A 23,743-nucleotide genomic window follows, 5' to 3' on the forward strand; every position below is an offset into this window, starting at 1 on the left:
CTCCCACTAACATGCTAACTGTGCTAGAAGTAAGCTTTTTGCGCATATCGGGAAGTGCGTGTATTACAAGTTGAAAGTAAAAAGTTTTTGCTTGCATGCTAACCCAATGCACGTAAAAAGACAAGCTTAGAATATTGCACATGAGATAAAGTATTCCCCCATAGAAGTCAATGGAGCAAAAAAAGTGGAAAAAATACCTAACACCCTACTCGCTTGCAAAACCGAACGCATAGGGGCCCATTTATCAAACGGAGCTTGTGGGCCCGTGTCTTCAGACTCGCCAGAAACAGCAGTAATGAAGCAGCGGTCTTAAGATCGCTGCTCCATAACCCTGTCCACCTGCTTTGAACAAGCGGACAGGAATAGCCGGAAATCAACCTGATCGAGTACGATCAGGTTGATTGACACCTCCCTGCTGGCGGCGTTGCACCAGCAGCTCTTGTGAGCTGCTGGTGCAATGCTGAATAAGGAGAACGTATTGCTCTCTGCATTCAGCGAGGTCTTGCGGACCTGATCCGCACTGTCGGATCAGGTCCGCAAGACCTTTGATAAATATGCCCCTATGTCTCAAGTGCCCTAATCCGAAATGAAAATATGAATATTTTATATTCCAATGTTCTTCATATAGCAGAATATGTTCTATTTATTCAAAAATACATATTTCTACATATATCTGATGGTACTTTGGTACAATATATATCTATACCTATGTAAACATAAGCAAAAGACTTTCCTTATAAATTGCTCCCAGACCAGAAATAATCACTATTTAAGGCACAGCACAGACACATGAATCAAAGTAAAGCAAATTGATCATACCTTTACTTTGGCATGTTGGACAAACACTCGACAAATGTAAGCGGTGTGACTACCAGGAGACACAGGTGTGTGGAGTGTGACGTCATCTGACGCGTTTCACGCCCTTCTGGCGCTTTGTCAAAGATGTAAACATAGATGATTATATATAGGTATAGATATACAGATATATATAGGATAATCTATTTATAAATACATAGAACATATTCTGATATATGAAGAACATTGGAATGTGAAATATTTACATTAAAACATAGTTAAAACCTTTATTAAATATGAATATTGCATAAATATGTTTTTCATGTTTTCCTCTACTCCAATGCACTTATATATGTCTATATATGCGTACATATATGCTTATGCATTTATATGTGTATATATGTCTGTAAATACATACATACACTTATAAATACATATGTACACACATATAAACACACACACACACACATATATATATATATATATATATATATATATACAAACATACATTACATACATAAATATATATTTAGACACGTATATGTATGTATCTCTATGTTAAAGCCTTTGGTCTGCCTTTTTTTCCTGACACCTGAGACCTGATATGTTTGAGCCTTCATAACTTTTTTGTGCAATATGTTTTTTAAAATAATTTTTAATATCTAGAGGCCCATTTATCAAGCTTCGTATGGAGATTGTGGGCCTGTGTTTCTGGCGAGTCTTCAGACTCGCAAGAAACGCAAGTTATGGAGCAGCGGTCTAAAGTCCGCTGCTCCATAAACCTGTCTGCCTGCTCTGAGCAGGCGGACAGGAATCGCCACAATTCAACCCGATTGAGTACTATTGGGTTGATTGACACCTCCCTGCTGGCAGCCCATTGGCCGAGAGTCTGCAGGGGGCGGTGTTGCACCAGCAGTTCTTGTGAGCTGTTGGTGCAATGCTGAATACGGAGAGCGTATTGCTCTCCGCATTCAGCGATGTCTGTCGGACCTGATCCACACTGTCAGATCAGGTCCGACAGACATTTGATAAATAGGCCTTCTAGTGTTATTATGAGTGTAACTGTACTTTGTAATATATTTTTTATATGTTTTGTGACACTTTTTAGTTTCGCCAAACAGTTATCCAGAGCTCTGAGGATGTAGTAATCATTCTAGCATAGATTTGCGATGGCGCTCACTCGTTTTTGTTTACTTTCAACTTGTAATACGAGCTGTAAACCTGACACATGCAAACAGCCCCCATAAACCCATTTTCACTTGCGTGTAACTGTTAACATGCCACTCATAATCTGGCCCTAAGTAAGTAATTCAAACGGTATGGATCTTAGTCCTAAACAAAAAAATAGATGTAAGGATTAAGGGGCTGATTCATCAAGCTCTGTATGGAGCTGTATGCAGCTGTTTCCACACGAACCCTCAGGCTTGCCGGAAACAGGAGTTAGGAAGCAGTGGTTATAAGACTCCTACTCAAAAGGCTAGCGGAAAGCGGTCATGGGGTTATCACACTCCTTTACCTCTCAAGCCTCACATGGAGATCCTGGGAGTATCCTTCCAGGATATTGGGCCTTGCAAAAGTAATTACAATGGCCAAATGGAGCTGATGATATCAATGCTTCTGACGTCTCAACAAACACAGTGCAGCAGATGCAGGTTTGCAGTGGTTTCTGATGTTCCAGGCTGTAGCCTACGCTACTAGACCATCTGGCAGCATTGAGTATGGGCCTCTGATGGCAGATTGCTACCATGCAAGTATACAGATTTCTTCCACCTAGGGTTGTTTGGCAGTGGGGCCATGAAAGTGCAGTACTTTATTTGCACCACGCTGTGCTCTGCCCCTAAGAAAAGTCCTCCAGAGTTAATATTTCTAATACTATTTAATGCATTTTACCTGCTGCTTCTTTTTAAGTCAGGTCCCTATATAAAGCCAAGCAAGTTGACACACACTCACAGTCCCTTCTTTCACAACTACTCACATGCCACTAGGTATGGTTTAATTTAAATGTCTCTTTGTAAGGTGAAAGCTGCATGAGGGAGAGATGGGGAAGGGATGCAAGATTGGATTAACTTGATCATGGTTAAAAGTGTAATGGGGAGAGGAGACAGCAAAGTTAGGTTTAGAATGTGTATGTTAGGGTTATTTGTACAGGGAGGTAGGATAAGTGCTTGGTAGGTTGCAGTTAGGGTTAATGTACTATACACACAGGTACCAATGTAATACAGTTACAAATGTTATAATAACTGGGAGCAGAATCTTACTTATTGCTGGTCAAGTAAAAATATATCTACATTAGTGCACACTTTGAACTTTTTAGTTGTACAACCCTTGATCTAGTGTTGCTTGCCAATAATTTTAAACCTTTCTGTCTTGGATTCCCCCTTTTATTGTAAGCTCTCTAGGGAGGACAGCCCTGTAATCCTGTACTCCCTGTATAGTGCTGTGAAATCTGTTGGTGCAATAAAAAATATAAATAATATGAATTGTAATTAAAACAGATTCAGACACATTTATTAGCATGCAATGCCACCTAGTGTACACATTTATTATTTACAATAAAATTATTGGACTATTGCAAAACAATAACAGGTATCAAAGGGTTGCATATGTTTGTTTGGGGCTTACTAGCCGCTCACTGATCTTCTTGTATTCTTGACAAAATTACATATTGGTTAAAACTGGAGGAAATATTCCTGCAACATCTGACATCTTAATAGTAATAGAGAGATAAAAACATAACAAATGAATGCATTAAAAGGGCAGTCTACACCAGAATTTTTATTGTTTTAAAAGGTAGAAAATCCCTTTATTACCCATTCCTTAGTTTTGCATAACCAACACAGTTATATAAATACACTGTTTACCTCTGTGATTATCTTGTATCTAAGCATCTGCAGACTGCCCCCTTATTTCAGTTCTTTTGACAGACTTGCATTTTAGCCAATCAGTGCTGGTTCCTAGATAACTCCACGTGCGTGAGCACAGTGTTATCTATATGACACACATGAACTAACACCCTCTAGTGGTGAAAAACTATCAAAATACCCTGAGAGAAGAAGTGGCCTTCAAGGGCTTAGAAAATAGCATATGAACCCCCTAGGTTTAGCTTTCAACTAAGAATACCAAGCGAACAAAGCAAAATTAGTGATAAAAGTAAATTGGAAAATTGTTTAAAATTGCATTCTCTATCTGATTCATGAAAGTTTATTTTGGACTAGACTGACCATTTAATATATTTAGCAAATTGAATCTATTCTACTGTAACTGTATCTTCAACTTTTTTATATAACTCTCACAAGCTACAGATTAAGTTTGTTTGGTTATCCTATATGAAAGCAACCATAAATTGAACTCTTGAAAAGTGTTGATGGGAGCTAGCTGAAAACATCTGGTGAGCCAATTATAAGAGGCTTGATTTAGGTTGTAATATTTGTTATTATTGTGGAATTTTGCCAGACTAGAAGTCTGGTACCCTATGGCTGATTCTTTTTAGTCTTGCTCTAGGAGCCTGTACTGGGTTCCTGTTAAGGTCTCCATATAGCAATCCTATTTTGGTAGGTTCATACTGTCTGTTTGCCTCCCCCCACGACTGTCTTCTTTAGGAATTTTATTTTCAGGGGTTTATTCTTCTTTCTTGCTGCTAAGTAACACTTCTTTCTTTGTCTTCTTTTTTCACGCACTTTGAAACCACTCATCACAATTTATCACTTTACTCACTCTGCACAGAGGGCTAATTCTCCCTCTTCTTACTTTATCTTGTAGTTGTGGGTTAACAACACTCTTCTTCTCCCCTGAGCAAGGGGCCTATTTTCTTTTTTCTCCTTCCTCTGGGGGTTTCTTCCCCCCTTATTCACTTCTTTTCTTCTCCATTACTCACTTTTTTGTTTACTGGATTATCTGTTCACTATTAAGCACATGGATAAATTTTTACACACTCACACTAAAATTTTACCCTCAGTTATGGTGGCTAGACAGAGAGACAGGAAGAGCAAAAACACTCTTGAGACCTCGACAGATGTACAAACATCTAATGTTAATCCCCTGCTCTCGACTGAGCCTTTAGATATTCAGTCCCTAGTTTCCAGTATCTCTGAAGCTCTGGCCCCTAAATTTGATATTCTCAAGACTAAGATCAAACAAGATATTGCACATATATCTAGTGAAATTAAACAATTTGCCTGCAGGCTCTCTAAAGCAGAACAAAGACTATCAGACCTTGAAGATCTAACTCTGGGCCAGAATATCAAACTAGAAGCTACAAACACTAACCTTCTCAAACTTCAGAACAGACTAGAAGATTTAGAGAATCATACAAGAAGGAATAACTTCAGAATCATAGGGGTCCCCGAAAAAAAGCAATATGAGGATTTGAATAAATTACTAATAATTACACTACCACAGCTCCTACAGATCCCGGAGTCTTATCCACAAATAGTTATAGAAAGGGCGCACAGGATAGGACCACCTATCTCGGGCAAAATGAAAACGAGACCCAGGCCAATCATAGCCAAGGTTTTAAACTTCCAAGATAAAATCACACTACTACAATTTTTTCGTAAACACCAGCCCATATTTTTAGGAGATGCCAAAATCCTGTTATTTCAGGATTACTCTGCGGAGACGGTGGCAAAAAGGAGGGAATTAGCTCTAATGTGTACAAAATTTATAAGTCAGGGTCTGCGGGCAACCATACTATACCCAGCTAGGCTGAAATTGTTGCTAGACAATCACGTACATTTCTTTGATACTGCAAAAGAGGCAGAATTTTTTTTGTTAAGACTTATCCTCTGGAATAATTCTGGATATAGTTTGTAAACGATGACATATATGAGTTTCTGTGTTATATATAGCTGGGTCCTTTGAGCATAGGGTATTAGAGGGACCAAGTGGTAAAGCCCCTCTATTTTTTCAGGGTTTTTTTCCTTTTTTTTCCCTTTAGATGATGGACACAGCAGGCAGACTTAAATTGACCTCCTAGAACATAGGAGGCCTTACATCTTCTATTAAAAGAAAAACAATAATATCTTATTTTAGGAAAATTAATACTGATATTGCTTTCTTACAGGAAACTCATTTAAAATCTGATGAATTTCTCAAGCTCAAATCTTCCTGGGTCAAAGAAGTCTTGTTTTCCCCTAGCGTGAGGCGGAAAGGTGGGGTGGCCATTCTCTTGGGGAAAAAGATAAACTATAAGATTCTCTATGTCGATGCAGATCACGAGCGTAGATATTTACTGGTAAAAATTAAAATTGCTAAAGTACTGTACACATTATGTAACATTTATGCTCCTAATGTTTTTGATCTATCTAGGAAGCTTTAGAGGCTAGTTTATCAACTTGTGCAGAAGGTTATCTAGTTTTGGGGGGCAATTTCAACATGGCCTTATATAATATACTTCTCGACCCGCTTTATTCTGGGAAACTGCAAAGGCGGTCTTAAGGGGGGAAATACTAGCATATAGTATTGTGAGGTCTAAGAAATTGAAGCTGAGGGAGAGAGAACTTTTGAGAGCAATCTCAAATGTGTATAATCTGTATGTAACCGAAAAAACAGCAGAGAATTGGATAAAATATACCTCTGCGTTAGGAGAAAGAGACTCTTTTTTACTATATAAGGCTACACAGAAGGATATTAGATTTCAGGCCAAACTATATCGCTATGGAAATAAGACAGGGAAACTCTCAAAATTGGTTAATTGAGATAAAGGCTCTCAGTTGATTGACTCCCTACACTTTGAAGGTAAAACCCTTAGAACGGCAGAAGAACTTTTGAAGGCTTTTTCCAAATATTATAATGATCTATACTCCCCTAGAATCTCAAATAATTTTGAGCACGAGGATTTTTGGTGTAAAATTTATTTCCCGTCTCTAACACCTGATTTACTCGAAGATATCTATTCTCCCATCTCGGAGTCAGAAGTTGCTAGTGCAATTCAAAACCTGTCCCATAATAAAGCACCAGGCCAGGATGCTCTTCCTAATGAATTTTACAAAATGCTATCATCTTCTATAACACCTTACTTAACTATGTTATTCAATGACATTTATATAAAAGGCAACGAGCCTACAGTTAACTTTGCTGCTTCATATACTACTTTAATATTAAAACAAGGGAAACATCCGACTAAGAAGGAGTCTTATAGGCCCATTGCCCTCCTGAATACGAATTATAAGTTACTAACTTTTATCCTAGCACAAAGACTCCAACTTCTCCTTCCCTCCATTATTCATGATGAAACGTAATTCCGCTGCTAAGATATGGGAGGTTTTTCTCACCATAGACTATTTTAAAACAATGGAGGGGCTGGGGCGGGTGGGGGGAGAGGGCACCACTGACCTGGCAATAATTTCTATAGATCCTGAAAAAGCCTTCGATTCGGTGCACTATGATCATTTCCTATTTTCATTACACCAGTTTGGTCTTAGAGGTAATTTTCTTAAATTCATTGATAATCTTTACCAAAGGGCCTCTACGAGAATGCTGGTGAATGGTTTTATGTCCCGAGATATAGTGCTGGGGAGAGGAACCAGACAGGGGTGCCCTCTCTCTCCGCTTCTCTTAGACATCTCCATTGAACCCCTTGCTATCCTAATTAGGCAGCAACTTAAAGGAATTAAGATAGGTAAGAAGGAGCTTAAGATCGTGCTTTATGCTAATGATATTCTCATATACATGACAAATACTTCTATAAATATTCCAAAGCTCCTCTTAATAATAGGGCAATTTGGATCTTTTTTCTGGATTTAAGGTTAACACTATAAAATATGATCTCCTTTGGATTAATCAGATGGAAGACTCACCCGCAAACTTACCTTTTAGTGTAGTGCGAGACTCATTCAGGTATCTGGGTATTATTATATCCCCCAACCCTGATGCTTGGTATACTCTGAATATCACTCCAATCTTAAATAAAATGAAAGACACCCTTAAAAACTAGCAGAACCTTCCTCTTTCCCTATCCGGGCCTATAGCTTTATATAAGATGATTCTTCTTTCCAAACTTCTCTACATTCTTCAGAATGCTCCTTTGTTTTTGAAGGTGAAAGATATTATTCTCTTTAACTCTGTACTGAGATCTTTTATATGGCAAAATAGAAAGCCTAGAATCTCACTCTCTAAACTCTCTCTCCCCAGGAAATACGGTGGGCTCGCCCTCCCTGATCTTCAGGCTTATAATCAAGTTTTCCTTGCACGCATAGTAAAAGACTGGATATTTTCCAGGGACTATGTCACAGATAATGACCTTGAAAAAAGTATAACTTATCCTTTCTCTCCTTTGGCATTAATCCACTGTGATTCCAGTCTAATCCCACCCAAAATCAAAAAATTAAGAGCTATCTATAATCCAATACAAGCATGGAAAAGGATTTGTAGCTCCTTGGCTATAGAACACAGGGTCTTGAGATATATCCCGCTGTGGGAAAATCCTCAGTTTCAAGCAGGGTTACACTCAACACTTTTCTTAAAATGGAAAACTGCAGGTCTTTCTAATCTACATCAGATCCTAGATTTCGAGAGAAGATGAGTGAAATCATTTAGCTCTCTTAGAGGGGAATTTAATCTCTCACACAAATTTTTTTTCACATACTTACAGGCGAGACACTTTGCGCTCAAATTAATAAATGATTATGGCTGGAATTGGTCTTTAGGGAGTATTGAGAATTGGCTTTGTTTAGTCAAAAATGGGCATATGTCAATTACCTTTTGTTATCATATTTTAACGTCAGCTAGGGGTACCGCTAACCTTGAAAAGATCCTGTCTAAATGGGCCATAGCGACAATGCAAAATTCTTTGGACTCCAGGCTTCCTCATCTTTCAATCCAAGAAACTATTCGAGTAACTATTTCTTCCTCCAGGAGGGAATCACATGTGAAGTTACTTTACATGTCTTATTTTACCCCAGATAAAGGATTCAAATGTGGGAATATTAATTTTAGCACTTGCCCTAAATGCTTGCTCTTATCGGCAAATCTTCTGCACATGCTGTGGACTTGCCCAAAAATCAGAAATGTTTGGTCTAAAGTGCAATATTGGCTTAATAAGATATTGGATGTCTCCCCCCTGACTCTGACAGCTTCTTTGCATACCTTTACTAAATTTTACCATTTTTATGTTTTTGCTTCTTCAGAAGCAGCTTTTGGTAGAAAGGTTCTTCAGGCAGCTGTCTCAGTTTGATTCTAGTGTCTGTTATTTTTTTTTTTTAATTTTTAAGAAAGCTAAATTATTTTTTTTGGATTGGGTTTTACTGTTGGGGGGAGGCTTTGTATTTTTTGCAGGTAAAAGAGCTGTTTAACTAAGGGCAATGCCCCACAAAAGGTCATTTTAAGCGCTATTGGTAGTTTTTTGTAGGCTAGGGGGTGTTTTTATTTTTCGGGGCTTTTTTATTTTTATAGGGCTATTAGATTAGGTGTAATTGTTTTTATTTTTGATAATTTTTTAAGCTTAGTGTTTTTTATTTTTCTTAATTTATTGTTTATTATGTTTTGTAATTTTAGATTTTTTAATTATTTTCGTAGTGTTAGGTTTTTTAAATTTGTAATTTAGATTTTTTAATTGGTAGTATTTTTTTATTTTATTAGAATAGTAAGGTTAGGTTAATTTATAGTTTAATGGTAGGTTTATTTGTTTTTCACAGGTAAGTTTTTATTTATTTTAATATAGTTATATTGTAATTTATTTAGTTGCAGAGATGAAGGTAAATGGAGGTTTAGGGGTTAATAGGTTTATATAGTGGCGGTGGTGTGGGAGGCGAAGGTTTAGGGGTTAATAGGTTTATTTAGTGGCAGCAATGTGGGAGGCCGGAGGTTTAGGGGTTAATAGCTTTATTATAGTGGCGGCAATGTTGGGGAGCAGCGGATTAGGGATTAATAGCTTTATTATAGTGGCAGGGATGTCGGGGAGCGGCAAAATAGGGGTCAATAGCTTTATTATGTGACAGCAATGTTGGGGAGTGGTGGAATAGGGGTTAATAACTTTTATTAGGGTTGGCGATGTTGGGAGCAGCAGATTAGGGATTAATAGCTTTATTTAGGTGTCGGCAATGTTGGGAGAAGCGGATTAGGGGTGTTTAGACTTAGGGTTTATGTTAGGGTGTTAGGTTTAATCGTAACTTTTTTCCCCCATAAACATCAATGGGGTTGCGTTACAGAGATTTTTCATTCCGCACTTCAGGTGTTAGTTTTTTTTTCTCTCCCCATTGATGTCTATGGGGGAAAGCGTGCACGAGTATATCAAAGCAGCCCTTGGATTTTGCACGGTATGGAGCTTAACGCCACCATATCATATGCACAAGGAGGCTTTTCAGTAACTCGTAATGGCAGCGCTATGGAGAGTGAAATAATGCAACTTTTTGGCATTAGTTTTGCACCATGTTTAGCACAAAACTCGGAATCTAGTTGAATGTGAATTACTAAACTTAATTAACCCTTTATAGTATACATGGGTTAAGTATATCCCATCAGTAACAAGCTCATGTATTCTCTCCACCATGAAAGAAATTGATTTATCAGGTAAGTTCTTACATAAATTATGTTATCTATCTATCTAACACTTTATTTTAATGTAGTTATGTTGTGTTTGGTTCACTTTTGGCAGTTTGGTGCAAATGCGTTTACATTCAGATAGTAATACGATAGCGAGCCACTTCTAATCTAGTCCTTTATCTTTTACTGTTTTAGCTTCTTTTATGTAAGTGCCAGCTATCCTCTGCTGTTTTTTGTTTTAATTGTTTTTGTTTTTGGATGTGCACACGGCTTTCCATGCTATGGGAAATGTATACTGAGAATGCTGCCAAGGGTATGCTTTTTGTATGTGAGTAAACAGCAACAAAAGGCAGCAGCACTCAAATTCAGCTTATTAGACTTGCTTTATTGATCATCAAACCATGAATTATAAATAGCAGCGACGTTTCGAGTTACACACCCTTACTCATGCCATTCTCACAAACTCTCATTTCCTCCTTATATACCCAATAGGGACACACCCCAACAGGTAATTTAACCCCTTCATTATAATTAGCATATACAAATAGTGATGTTGCGAATAGTTCGCCGGCGAATAGTTCCCGGCGAACATAGCTTGTTCGTGTTCGCCGCGGCAGGCGAACATATGCGATGTTCGATCCGCCCCCTATTCGTCATCATTCAGTAATGCTTTGACCCTGTACCTCACAGTCAGCAGACACATTCCAGCCAATCAGCAGCAGACCCTCCCTCCCAGACCCTCCTACCTCCTGGACAGCATCCATTTTAGATTCATTTGGAAGCTGCTTTCTTAGTGAGAGGAGGGACAGTGTAGCTGCTGCTGATTTAATAGGGAAATTGATAGCTAGGCTAGTGTATTCAGTTGCCACTACAGTCCTGAAGGACTCATCTGATCTCTGCTGTAAGGACAGCACCCCAAAAAGCCCTTTTTAGGGCTAGAACATCAGTCTGCTTTTTCTTTTTTTCCTGTGTAATCTAATTGCAGCTGCCTGCCTGCCAGCGTGTGTGTCAGACTCACAGCGTATACTGTGCCCACTTGCCCAGTGCCACCACTCATATCTGGTGTAACAGTAGTGTACATATAAAAACAACAACACTTTTTTGACTGTGAAATAATAGCAGTCAGTTTCCTTCACACGTGTGCGTTTCAGTGCCTGCCTGCCAGGGCACAGTGTCACCCCAGTGCAACTCATATCTGGTGTAACAGTAGTGTACATTTAAAAAAAACAACACTTTTTTGACTGTGAAATAATAGCAGTCAGTTTCCTTCACACGTGTGCGTTTCAGTGCCTGCCTGCCAGGGCACAGTGTCACCCCAGTGCAACTCATATCTGGTGTAACAGTAGTGTACATTTAAAAAAAACAACACTTTTTTGACTGTGAAATAATAGCAGTCAGTTTCCTTCACACATGCGTGTTTCAGTGCCTGCCAGGGCACAGTGTCACCCCAGTGCAACTCATATCTGGTGTAACAGAAGTGTACATTTAAAAAAAACAACACTTTTTTGACTGTGAAATAATAGCAGTCAGTTTCCTTCACACGTGTGCATTACAGTGCCTGCCTGCCTGCCAGGGCACAGTGTCACCCCAGTGCAACTCATATCTGGTGTAACAGTATTGTACATTTAAAAAAATCAACACTTTTTTGACTGTGAAATAATAGCAGTCAGTTTCCTTCACACGTGTGCGTTTCAGTGCCTGCCTGCCAGGGCACAGTGTCACCCCAGTGCAACTCATATCTAGTGTAACAGTAGTGTACATTTAAAAAAAACCACACTTTTTTGCCTGTGAAATAATAGCAGTCAGTTTCCTTCACACATGTGCGTTTCAGTGCCTGCCTGCCAGGGCACAGTGTCACCCCAGTGCAACTCATATCTGGTGTAACAGTAGTGTACATTTAAAAAAAACAACACTTTTTTTAACTGTGAAATAATAGCAGTCAGTTTCCTTCATGTGTGTGCGTTTCAGTGCCTGCCTGCCAGGGAACAGTGTCACCCCAGTGCTACTCATATCTGGTGTAACAGTAGTGTACATTTAAAAAAAAAAAAACACTTTTTTGACTGTGAAATAATAGCAGTCAGTTTCCTTTACACGTGTGCGTTTCAGTGCCTGCCTGGCAGGGCACAGTGTCACCCCAGTGCAACTCATATCTGGTGTAACAGTAGTGTACATTTAAAAAATCAACACTTTTTTGACTGTGAAATAATAGCAGTCAGTTTCCTTCACACGTGTGCGTTTCAGTGCCTGCCTGCCAGGGCACAGTGTCACCCCAGTGCAACTCATATCTGGTGTAACAGTAGTGTACATTTAAAAAAAACCACACTTTTTTGACTGTGAAATAATAGCAGTCAGTTTCCTTCACACATGTGCGTTTCAGTGCCTGCCTGCCAGGGCACAGTGTCACCCCAGTGCAACTCATATCTGGTGTAACAGTAGTGTACATTTAAAAAAAACAACACTTTTTTAACTGTGAAATAATAGCAGTCAGTTTCCTTCATGTGTGTGCGTTTCAGTGCCTGCCTGCCAGGGAACAGTGTCACCCCAGTGCTACTCATATCTGGTGTAACAGTAGTGTACATTTAAAAAAAAAAAAACACTTTTTTGACTGTGAAATAATAGCAGTCAGTTTCCTTTACACGTGTGCGTTTCAGTGCCTGCCTGGCAGGGCACAGTGTCACCCCAGTGCAACTCATATCTGGTGTAACAGTAGTGTACATTTAAAAAAAACAACACTTTTTTGACTGTGAAATAATAGCAGTCAGTTTCCTTCACACGTGTGCGTTTCAGTGCCTGCCTGCCAGGGCACAGTGTCACCCCAGTGCAACTCATATCTGGTGTAACAGTAGTGTACATTTAAAAAAAAACCAACACTTTTTTGACTGTGAAATAATAGCAGTCAGTTTCCTTCACACGTGTGCGTTTCAGTGCCTGCCTGCCAGGGCACAGTGTCACCCCAGTGCAACTTATATCTGGTGTAACAGTAGTGTACATTTAAAAAAAACAACACTTTTTTGACTATTAAATAATAGCAGTCAGTTTCCTTCACACGTGTGCGTTTCAGTGCCTGCCTGCCAGGGCACAGTGTCACCCCAGTGCTACTCATATCTGGTGTAACAGTAGTGTACATTTAAAAAAAACAACACTTTTTTGACTGTGAAATAATAGCAGTCAGTTTCCTTCACACGTGTGCGTTTCAGTGCCTGCCTGCCTGCCAGGGCACAGTGTCACCCCAGTGCAACTCATATCTGGTGTAACAGTAGTGTACATTTAAAAAAAAAAACACTTTTTTGACTGTGAAATAATAGCAGTCAGTTTCCTTCACACGTGTGCGTTTCAGTGCCTGCCTGCCAGGGCACAGTGTCACCCCAGTGCAACTCATATCTGGTGTAACAGTAGTGTACATTTAAAAAAAACAACACTTTTTTGACTGTGAAATAATAGCAGTCAGTTTCCTTCACACGTGTGCGTTTCAGTGCCTGCCTGCCTGCCAGGGCACAGTGTCACCCCAGTGCAACTCATATCTGGTGTAACAGTAGTGTACATTTAAAAAAAATCAACACTTTTTTGACTATGAAATAATAGCAGTCAGTTTCCTTCACGCGTGTGCGTTTCAGTGTCTGCCTACCAGGGCACAGTGTCACCCCAGTGCAACTCATATCTGGTGTAACAGTAGTGTACATTTAAAAAAAACAACACTTTTTTGACTGTGAAATAATAGCAGTTAGTTGTCTGCAAGCGCGTGTGTTTCAGTGCCTGCCTGCCTGCCAGGGCACAGTGTCACCCCAGTGCAACTAATATCTGGTGTAACAGTAGTGTACATTTAAAAAAAAAAAACTTTTTTGACTGTGAAATAATAGCAGTCAGTTTCCTTCACACGTGTGCGTTTCAGTGCCTGCCTGCCAGGGTACAGTGTCACTTCAGTGCTACTCATATCTGGTGTAACAGTAGTGTACATTTAAAAAAAACAACACTTTTTTGACTGTGAAATAATAGCAGTCAGTTTCCTTCACACGTGTGCGTTTCAGTGCCTGCCTGCCTGCCAGGGCACAGTGTCACCCCAGTGCAACTCATATCTGGTGTAACACTAGTGTACATTTAAAAAAAACAACACTTTTTTGACTGTGAAATAATAGCAGTCAGTTTCCTTCACACGTGTGCGTTTCAGTGTCTGCCTACCAGGGCACAGTGTCACCCCAGAGCAACTCATATCTGGTGTAACAGTAGTGTACATTTAAAAAAAACAACACTTTTTTGACTGTGAAATAATAGCAGTTAGTTGTCTGCAAGCGTGTGTGTCAGGCCTACAGCGTCTACTCTGCCAACTTCTGCCAGTGCACAATGCCACTCATATCTGTTGTCACAGTAGCTTGCATGCATAGTACCACTAATCGGAAAAAAAAATGACAGGCAGAGGCAGGCCACCCCACAGGGGCCGTCGTGGTCGTGGTGCTGTGATTCCCTTTGGCCCTAGAATAATGTCCAGTGTTCAGAGGCCACGTACCCCGAACTTGAACAGTTCTGAGGACATAGTTGACTGGCTAACACAGGACACCTAATCTTCTACAGCTTCTGCTCGGAACCTTGACACACCATCCTCCTCCAGCTTATCTTCGGGCACCTCTCAAGTTACCACTCGCCCGGCTGCCGCCAACACCAACACTAGCACCACAGCCGCTTCACTTGATCTATCAGAGGAGTTATTTACACATCAGTTGGAAGAGATAGGGGACGTAACAGGGATTAAACTGATAAGAATAGAACTACTTAACACACCACTCCTATCTGGTGGCACAGTAGATTGCACGCGCAGTGCCCCAAATTAGAAGTAGGAGGACCGACCAAGCATCTTTTTCCATCTCCCGGTTCCTAAAATCGATGCCATATACACGTCCCCTGATAGGGGACTTAACAGGGATTAAACTGATAAGAATAGTACTACTTAACACACCACTCCTATCTGGTGGCACATTAGATTGCAAGCGAAGTGCCCCAAATTTGAAGTAGGAGGACCGACCAAGCATCTTTTTCCATCTCCCGGTTCCTAAAATCGATGCCATATACACGTCCCCTGATAGGGGACGTAACAGGGATTAAACTGATAGGAATAGTACTACTTAACACACCTTATAATAACGCAGAGAGAGGCAACGCAGAGAGAGGAGTCTGAAGAAGAGGAGTCAGAGGAGGAAGGTGGCTTTGAGGAGGTGGAAGACCAAACACAGCAGGCGTCCCAGGGGGCTTGTTGTCACCTTTTCGGGGACCCTTGGTGTTGTACGTGGCTGGGTGGAGGAAGAGACCTTCAATGACATCAGTGAGGACAAGGAACAGGACATGGCTAGCTTTGTATCCAACCTTGTGCAAATGGGGAGTTTGCGGTTGTGCAAATGGACTGTTTGCGATTGTTTGGGGTGCGTTAAACGGGGAGTTTGGTCTGTCAATGTGAAGCGGGCGTAACCCTTACACTACCTGATCGATACAACATCATACCTGATGTTTTAAAGCACGTTATTCCAAACAATTTAGGAATGTTAGGTGATTTATGCCCTTTATAGATTAAAACCAGACTCTGCATCAACTATGTAATTTTCCATGGGAGTTTTGCCATTGATCCCCCTCCGGCATGCCACAGTCCAGGTGTTAGTCTCCTTGAAACAACTTTTCCATCACTATTGTGGCCAGAAAGAGTCCCAGTGGGTTTTAAAATTCGCCTGCCTATTGAAGTCTATGGCGGTTCGCCCGGTTCGCCCGTTCGCGAACAGTTGTGGAAGTTCGTGTTCGCCATTCGCAAACGCAAAATTTTAGGTTCGCAACATCACTATATACAAAATTTCACAGTTTACATTTACAGACTTGAAATTCAATCAAGTAAACATATAAAACATATAAAAACACTGACCAGTCATAATCCTCATTCATACCTGCTGGCATAAGTGTATTTAAATGAAAGATCCAAAAGGATTCCCTTTGTTTCAAAAAGTGTTCTCTATCTCCCCCACGTCTCAATGGTAACACCTGTTCTATTACCTGGAATCTGAGTTGGCTAACATTATGGCCTGCATAAAATGTAATGCTACAGGTGATTTAACATACTTTCTCCTTATGTTTGATTTTTGTTTTGTTATACATTCACGTACTGTACGTGTCTTCTCTCTGATGTGTGTTAAACCACACGGACATTTTAATAAATAAATAGCATATTCAGTATTGCAAGTTAGGAGAGCAGAAAGATGATATTTTCTCCCTGTTTCATTATGTACAAAGGTTGAACCTTTTATTATATTATTGCAATGGGAACATCCCAAACATGGAAAACATCCATGATTCTTTTTGGAAATATATTTCTGTTTAACTGTACCACTAGAGCCTATATCAGCCCTCACAATGGTATCTTTGCAGCCATTGGTAATTCCTGAAATTCCTCAATATGTGGATTACAATTTTTGAGTATATACCAATGTCTGCGTATAATTTGTTGTATCTGTGTACTTAATCATTATTTCTAGATACAAAACCATCTTTTGCTCTTTTTTATGCATCACTTTTTTATTGCTATCAGTTTTTAGTAATTGTTCTCTAGGCATATCCAGTACATTTTTTATTTCTTTTTCAATTAACCCTTTGCTATATCCTCTCTCAATAAACAAATTACTAATTTCTTTACGTCTCTCTTCAACTTTTCTACTGTCTGACACAATGCGCCGTACCCGCATGAGTTGACTCTTCGGCAAAGACTATTTTAAGGATGGAGGATGGGTACTAGGGGCCAGTAATAGATTGTTCCTATCAGTGCTTTTCTTGTATAAATCCACCCTCAACCTGCCATCTTCCTTGATAACCAAGGTATCCAGAAATGCCAATTTTTCTTCACTGAACTCCAAATTTAGTTTGATTTTAAATGTGGCACTATTCAGGGTATCTACAAAATACAATAGACTCTCAATGTTGCCCACCCATACGTCAAAAATATTGTCAATGTAGAGCCACCAAGTGGCGCCATATTTTTGAAACAATACATTCTCATATACCACTTTCTCTTCAAATATATTCATGAATAAATTGGCATATGTGGGGGCGACATTGGAGCCCATTGCCATCCCTTGTAGTTGCATGTAAAATTGATCTTGGAACAAAAAATAGTTGCATCTAAGTATTATCTCCAACAATGCAGTAATGAACTCTCTTTCATTATTATTATTAAACATCTTAGAGCTAGCCCATATCTTGTCAACAGCACTCACTCCACAACCTATGGCTAATTGAGGTGTAAAGACTGGAAACATCCAGACTGAATAATATTTATACACTTATTTTCTGGTATTGAAATCTCTAATTTATTCAGAAAATCCCCAGTGTTCTTACTATATGACTGACATTGTGTTACAAATTGCCTTAATACACAATCTAGATAGATAGATATATTCTAAAACACTGATCCAATACTTGCCACAATTGGATGACCCGGAGGGGCATTAAAAAAAGTTTCCACCCTTATCTGCAGTTTTAACCATGATATTTTTATTTTTCTGTAATTCCCACAACCCCTCTCTTTCTAATTTCGAAAAATTATTTACAGCATATTTCCTGCCCAAATTCTTATTTGTAACTTTTTTCTTAATTTGTTTATATCAAAATATACCAATGACATAAATCTATCTATCCTTTTATCATAATGGTGTGGTATAAATTTCTTTCTGTTTTTTAATTGCAATGTTTTTAATTTATGCACACCTTATTATTTATACCTTTACCAATGGAAACTTCAGATATGTCTGGTACTTTAGATATAGAGGGTATTCAAAGAGAATTTTTTTTTTAACTTAATGTTCCTGAAAAAACGATAAAGTTCCTGATCAAGTTAAAAAAAGTCACACTTTCGTTGAGGACAAAATGATAAACCTTTTGTCAGGATTTGTGTCCCAATGTCACTCAGTTTCCGATCAGATATATTGTTAACTACATCATTGCCAGCTGTTTTAGGATCAAATGTATCACATACCAGTATTACTACTTCTTGGTGTTGTGAGAAGCCGCTGTCTTTGGGCGCACACTGCGCTGTGACCTCTTATTTTCTCCATCAATGTTTCCTTCCTCCGCTGCGGTGTCGTCTGTTACCGCTCTGTGATCTGAGTCCCCCGTCGAGTTATCGCTGGATGAACCTGAAGGGACGCCACCCTTCTGTGGTCTGCGTGCAAGACGCCATTTTGACCCAGAAGTACCACCTGATCGGCCTTGTGCATCGAACTTCCAGCGGTATACATGGCATGCTGAATAATCATCCTCATCCCAGATGAATTTGGCCCTTTTTTCACTCCTCCAGTATCCTCCTCAACTCGGCAATCTGGTCATTTGTTGTTGCTAGGAATTTATCCATCTCCTCCATAGTAAGTGCAGATTTAAGCTCGGTCTCATAGTGCAGTTTTTCAGTGCGTTGAACTGCAAGTTCTTTTTGCAAATATTCCACTGTCAGCACAATTAGGTCAAAGGAGCATTTGTTTAGGATTAATTCACATTTATGGCAATATTTTTTGTTATCTACCATGAGTGTTGGTCGTGTGCTCATCCTTAGCCCCCTTTGAATTCTTTTAACCCGAAAATATATGTGGTAGAATGGAGTTCATAGGCAACCTGTTTCTTTGATAGTTTTTCATAGCCACTACTTGCTTTATCAACAGGTAATACCTTTAAAGAGCCCAAGGCTAATATAGTGATCCTGGAGGATTCCAAGTCTGTATATGAAAACGTGCATAACAAGTACTTAAAGCTGTATACATGTAATGGCATATTCACATGTTTCCAGCTAGCATGGTTTGATATACATCCAGAGGCTTACAATTTGCTCTATCATAATTACATTTTGTGTTTAAGCAAAATATCAATTAGAAACAACATGCAACAAGTTAAAGGGAAACACAAAGTTGCACTTTATTATGTAGCTCCATTTGTATTTAAGACCTAGAGGCCTATCTATCAAGCTCTGAAAGGAGCTTGACGGCCCGTGTTTCTGGCGATTCTTCAGGCTCACCAGAAACAGCAGTTATGAAGCAGCGGTCACAAAGACCGCTGTTCCTGTCCGCCTCTGAGCAGGCGGACAGGAATCACAACAATTCAACCCGATCGAGTATGATTGGGTTGATTGACACCTCTGCTGGCGGCCCATTGGCCGCGAGTCTGCAGGGGGCGGCATTGCACCAGCAGCTCACAAGAGCTGCTGGTGCAATGTTAAATGCGGAGAGCGTATTGCTCTCCGCATTCAGCAATGTCTTGCGAACTTGATCCGCACTGTCGGATCAGGTCCGCAAGACATTTCTTAAATAGGCCTCCTGAAGTCTAAGTTTAAAAAACTCCAAGTTTCAATCTCGATTTCCAATTTAGAGAAGGTTAAACACAAACTCCTTATATATACATATAAAATCATGTTAGATTTATTTTTTATTGCCAGAAGTTAATAATATCTGCCTATTGAAGCCTTGTGGAACTCTTGTTCCAGAAAGCTTCCCTCTTTGCAATAAAGGCATGGATATCACCACCTCTTGGAGGTCTCTTTACCTTTTCTATTATGCACCATTTCAAATTATTTGTTAGGCTTTGATGTTAATTAATGAAATGTGAGGCTAAAGTAGAACAGTGTATAGTGTTGTCTATATCATTTAGCTGTTCGCTTATACATTCACGCCGACATATTGTAAGTTACAGACCTCACACCAAATGAGATAAACATAGGGTGACCATATTGCCGCTTTAAAAGGGGACTCATATGAAAAATACACATGTCAGGGCTGTTTTCAGGGCTGTTTAAAGAAATGTTTTGCATAAGAACCCTAACATATGTTTTTTTCATATGTGCTCCTTTTTAAAGCGGCAATATGGTCACCCTAGATAAACATCAAATTTAGTTCTACAATTAGTGCACAATTCTAAGGGGAATATCTTTTGAGTGGAATTGGGACCGAAAAGGTTTTACATATCGAGGCATATTTTACCACCACATTTGTAATTCCCTTTAAATGTTAGCCATGATGTGTTGATGTATTTACACACATATATACACATAAAAACACTAGGTATGTGCATTCGGATCTTTCATTAGGATCAGATTGCGGAAGTATGCACTATTTGTCTCTTTTTGGAGCTGAATTGATTATTTCGCAAGATCACTATGATCTGGATTTACACAGATCTTTATGTGGTGATTTTACACGAGAATCAATCCAGCTATGAAAAAAGCTGAATAGTGCATACTTACGCATTCAAATCCTAACAAAGGATCCAAATTCAAATAACTACTAAATACATTATATATATACTGTAAATATTTTACATTCCAATGTTCTGCACATAGCAGAATATGTTATATGTATTTTTAAATTCATAGTCCTAGATAGATCTGTATATGTATACCTATATATAAATATATATGTGTATATATATATATATATATATATATACCATGTCATAATTTCCTCTTCTGACAGGCAGCTGTTAACAGAAAAACTTCCTGTTATCAATTCCATTTATAGCTTTCTGATCGTCTTAATGCAAATTATAAACTTGTCTTCCTGGTAAAAAGCACACTTGTATAATCCAAAATCTGTCAGACTGCACTGGTCATTGTAGCTATTCCTTTATCAAAATGAAGTATTTGTTATCTTTTCTTTTACTAAAGTTGTCATTATGTAGGTATAATGTGTAATCCTGTTCTAGATTACAGTTGTACTATTATGTTTTATAGTTAATCCTCATATTTGTGGGGTTTTTTTACAGGTGTCCTTTCACAGGGAGTTACACTGGACCAACCCAGTTCTGCCATTGTTAAGCCTTCAGAGACCATGAAACTCCCCTGCAAAGTCTCAGTTGCTGTTAGTAGCTACTACTGGCGCTGGATCAGGCAACCTCCAGGGAAAGGTCTTGAATGGATCGGAGATATGAACAAGGATGGGAGCACAGATTTAAATGCAGCCCTCAAGGATCAACTCACATTAACCAGAGACACTGAAACAAATGAGCTCTTTCTGCAGATCTCTAACATGAAAACTACAGACTCTGGAACATACTACTGTGCATTATTCACAGTGAGAGAAGGAAATCAAGATTGATGAAAAAACTCTCACTGAAGAGTACTATAAGTTATACAAGGACATATGTTTTACAAAGTGCTCAACAGTTATTTGCTATTTACTGCACACTTTATACCACAAACAAGTAATTTTATTATCCAATCTGCCAATGTAGAATATTAATGCACCATGAACGAGCACTTCAATGACAATGTTCTGCAATATTTTATAGGAAGACCTATTATATACACATAATGTTGTTTTTTTTGTTTTGTTTTTCAGTGAAGTCAACCTCCTTGTTTAGAGATATAAACTTAATTTCAGGGGCATATTTTGTTATAAAAGATAATTTATAGTGTTCCCTACATCAACCATATTTATTTCACTTTTTGTAAAACTATAATAGGTATCAATGGAATACATATTTCGTTTTTTATGAACTATAAAATATATTTTCATTACAAATGTGCCTTCTGCTTTAGAATTAATGTATTAGGACATTATTATTTTTTTCTAATTAATATTTCATAATAGGCATCACTTTTATTATTATTTAGATACTTGCCTGAAGAAGATAATTATATAAAATTACTAGAACATACTTGGTAGGTTCAACCAAACCCTAGAGAAATGCCAGATATAATTGTATCACTGATATTGGAGGTAGAAAAAAATAATTAAAACTTAACCTTTATTTGGTGCTCTGACAGAAACATAATGAAATGGAAAAGCTTACACAAGGTCTTCAGGTTGTATACTTATTTTCTTATTATCAAAGTATCTAGTTAACTTTCATATCAAAATTGTTGTCAGATTGTAGGAATATATTTCAATCCATTCGAAAAAGCTATTGGGGTAGATTTATCAAGTGCAGGGTGGACACTGTTATTACAGTCACCTGACTAATGACCTCAAGAAGTTTATCCTCTTTCAGATAAGGACTTTTAAGTTGTCTAAATGTAATTCTGATTTTTAAATAGGGGCACTCTGTCCTGTGCTTAAATAAATGAATAATTTATTTTAGCCCGATGATTATTGTTTCCCCAATGATCACCTGGCTATACAGGCCAAAAAAGAAGCCATTATTTGAAAAAGGATTTCTAGCTCTTTTTATAAGATAATATATGCTCCTAGAGACCCACTCGCCAAAAATTATAAACCATTTTATACCTCCATGATGCACACTGAGTAAAAGAGAAGGCATGCTATCTATTTGTACTACTCGTTTCTTGGCAATTCTGGATGATGCCACCATGCATGTAAACGGTTATGTTAAAACTCCTAAGCAATTGTAACAGATCATTATTATTCCTTAATGTCAGTGTTGGATAAATAATTAGTGAATGTTTGTATGTTCAGTGAATTATGTTGATTTTGTTTAGTTAGTATATGTCACCTAATAAAGGGGTTAATCATATTCCTTTATAAAAACGTATATAATGTTATTCAATCCATATTAAAAGTTGCAATGTGAGGAATCTGAGGTTGTCTCAATACAGATGATCCAAGCTCATTACAGAATACTGGTGAATGAAAAAATAAACTGTATAATAATTTGCTTTCTGTATAAACAAAAATAAAAGTCAAAGTCTTGTTCTGTGGCCCTGATGTGATAGTAAGCTGGCTGTCACTGATATATAGCATGTGATATAAAACACTTTTAATTTTACTTCTATAATCAAATATTCTTTCATCACTTAGAAACCATTATTGAAGAGCATACCTAGGTAGGCTCAAGAGTGTGCATTTGTCTTGAGTAGTATATTGCAGCAAAGTTTACAACAATGTTATATATTTTTGTAAGCAGTTTTGCCCTCTAGTGTGCAATACTGTTAAAAACATTGCCACAAAAATGTGCTCAGGATATGTGCACACTTCGAAGCATAGCTTGGTATGCTCTTCAAAAAAGGATACCAAGAAAACAAAGTAAACAACAATAGAAAAAAAATAAAAAAAATAATTAAAATGATATGCTTTATCTGAATAATAAAAGTTAAATTTTGAATTTCATGTCATGTTAAAAGGACAAAGTCAAAGCAATGATTTAGAAAGAGCATGCTGTTTTAAGACACTTTCCAATTTACTTCCATTATCACATTTTGCACAGTATTTTTATATGCACACTTTCTTAGGCACTAGCTCCTAATGAGCATGTGCACAAGCTCACAGGGTATAAGTATACTAGTCTGTGATTGGCTGATGTCTGTCACACTGGGCCAAAAAATTTTAGAAAAAAATCTACTGCTTATTTGAAATTCAGAGTATGGCCCCCATTTATCAAGCTGTGCATGAGCGAACCTGCTGCAGAAAGTAAGGAAGCACCATTACTCCTGCACCATTGAGCTAGCGCAAGCAGGGGCGGCATTGCACAAGCAAACATTTGTGCAATGTTAAATACAGGCAGTGTATTGCTG

The 23,743-nt window shown here is 38.4% G+C and overlaps 1 gene segment (V, D, J or C); it reads left to right on the forward strand.

Annotated features, from left to right (window-relative positions):
• Positions 1–20,884: 20,884 nt before the first annotated feature.
• Positions 20,885–21,368, forward strand: LOC128647164 (immunoglobulin heavy variable 4-59-like). The segment is given in 2 exon segments: positions 20,885–20,948; positions 21,037–21,368. Coding segments are annotated over 2 exon segments (375 nt in total).
• The last annotated feature ends 2,375 nt before the right edge of the window (positions 21,369–23,743 follow it).

The sequence above is a fragment of the Bombina bombina genome, chromosome 2, assembly GCF_027579735.1.
Source record: "Bombina bombina isolate aBomBom1 chromosome 2, aBomBom1.pri, whole genome shotgun sequence".
NCBI classification, from domain to species: domain Eukaryota; kingdom Metazoa; phylum Chordata; class Amphibia; order Anura; family Bombinatoridae; genus Bombina; species Bombina bombina.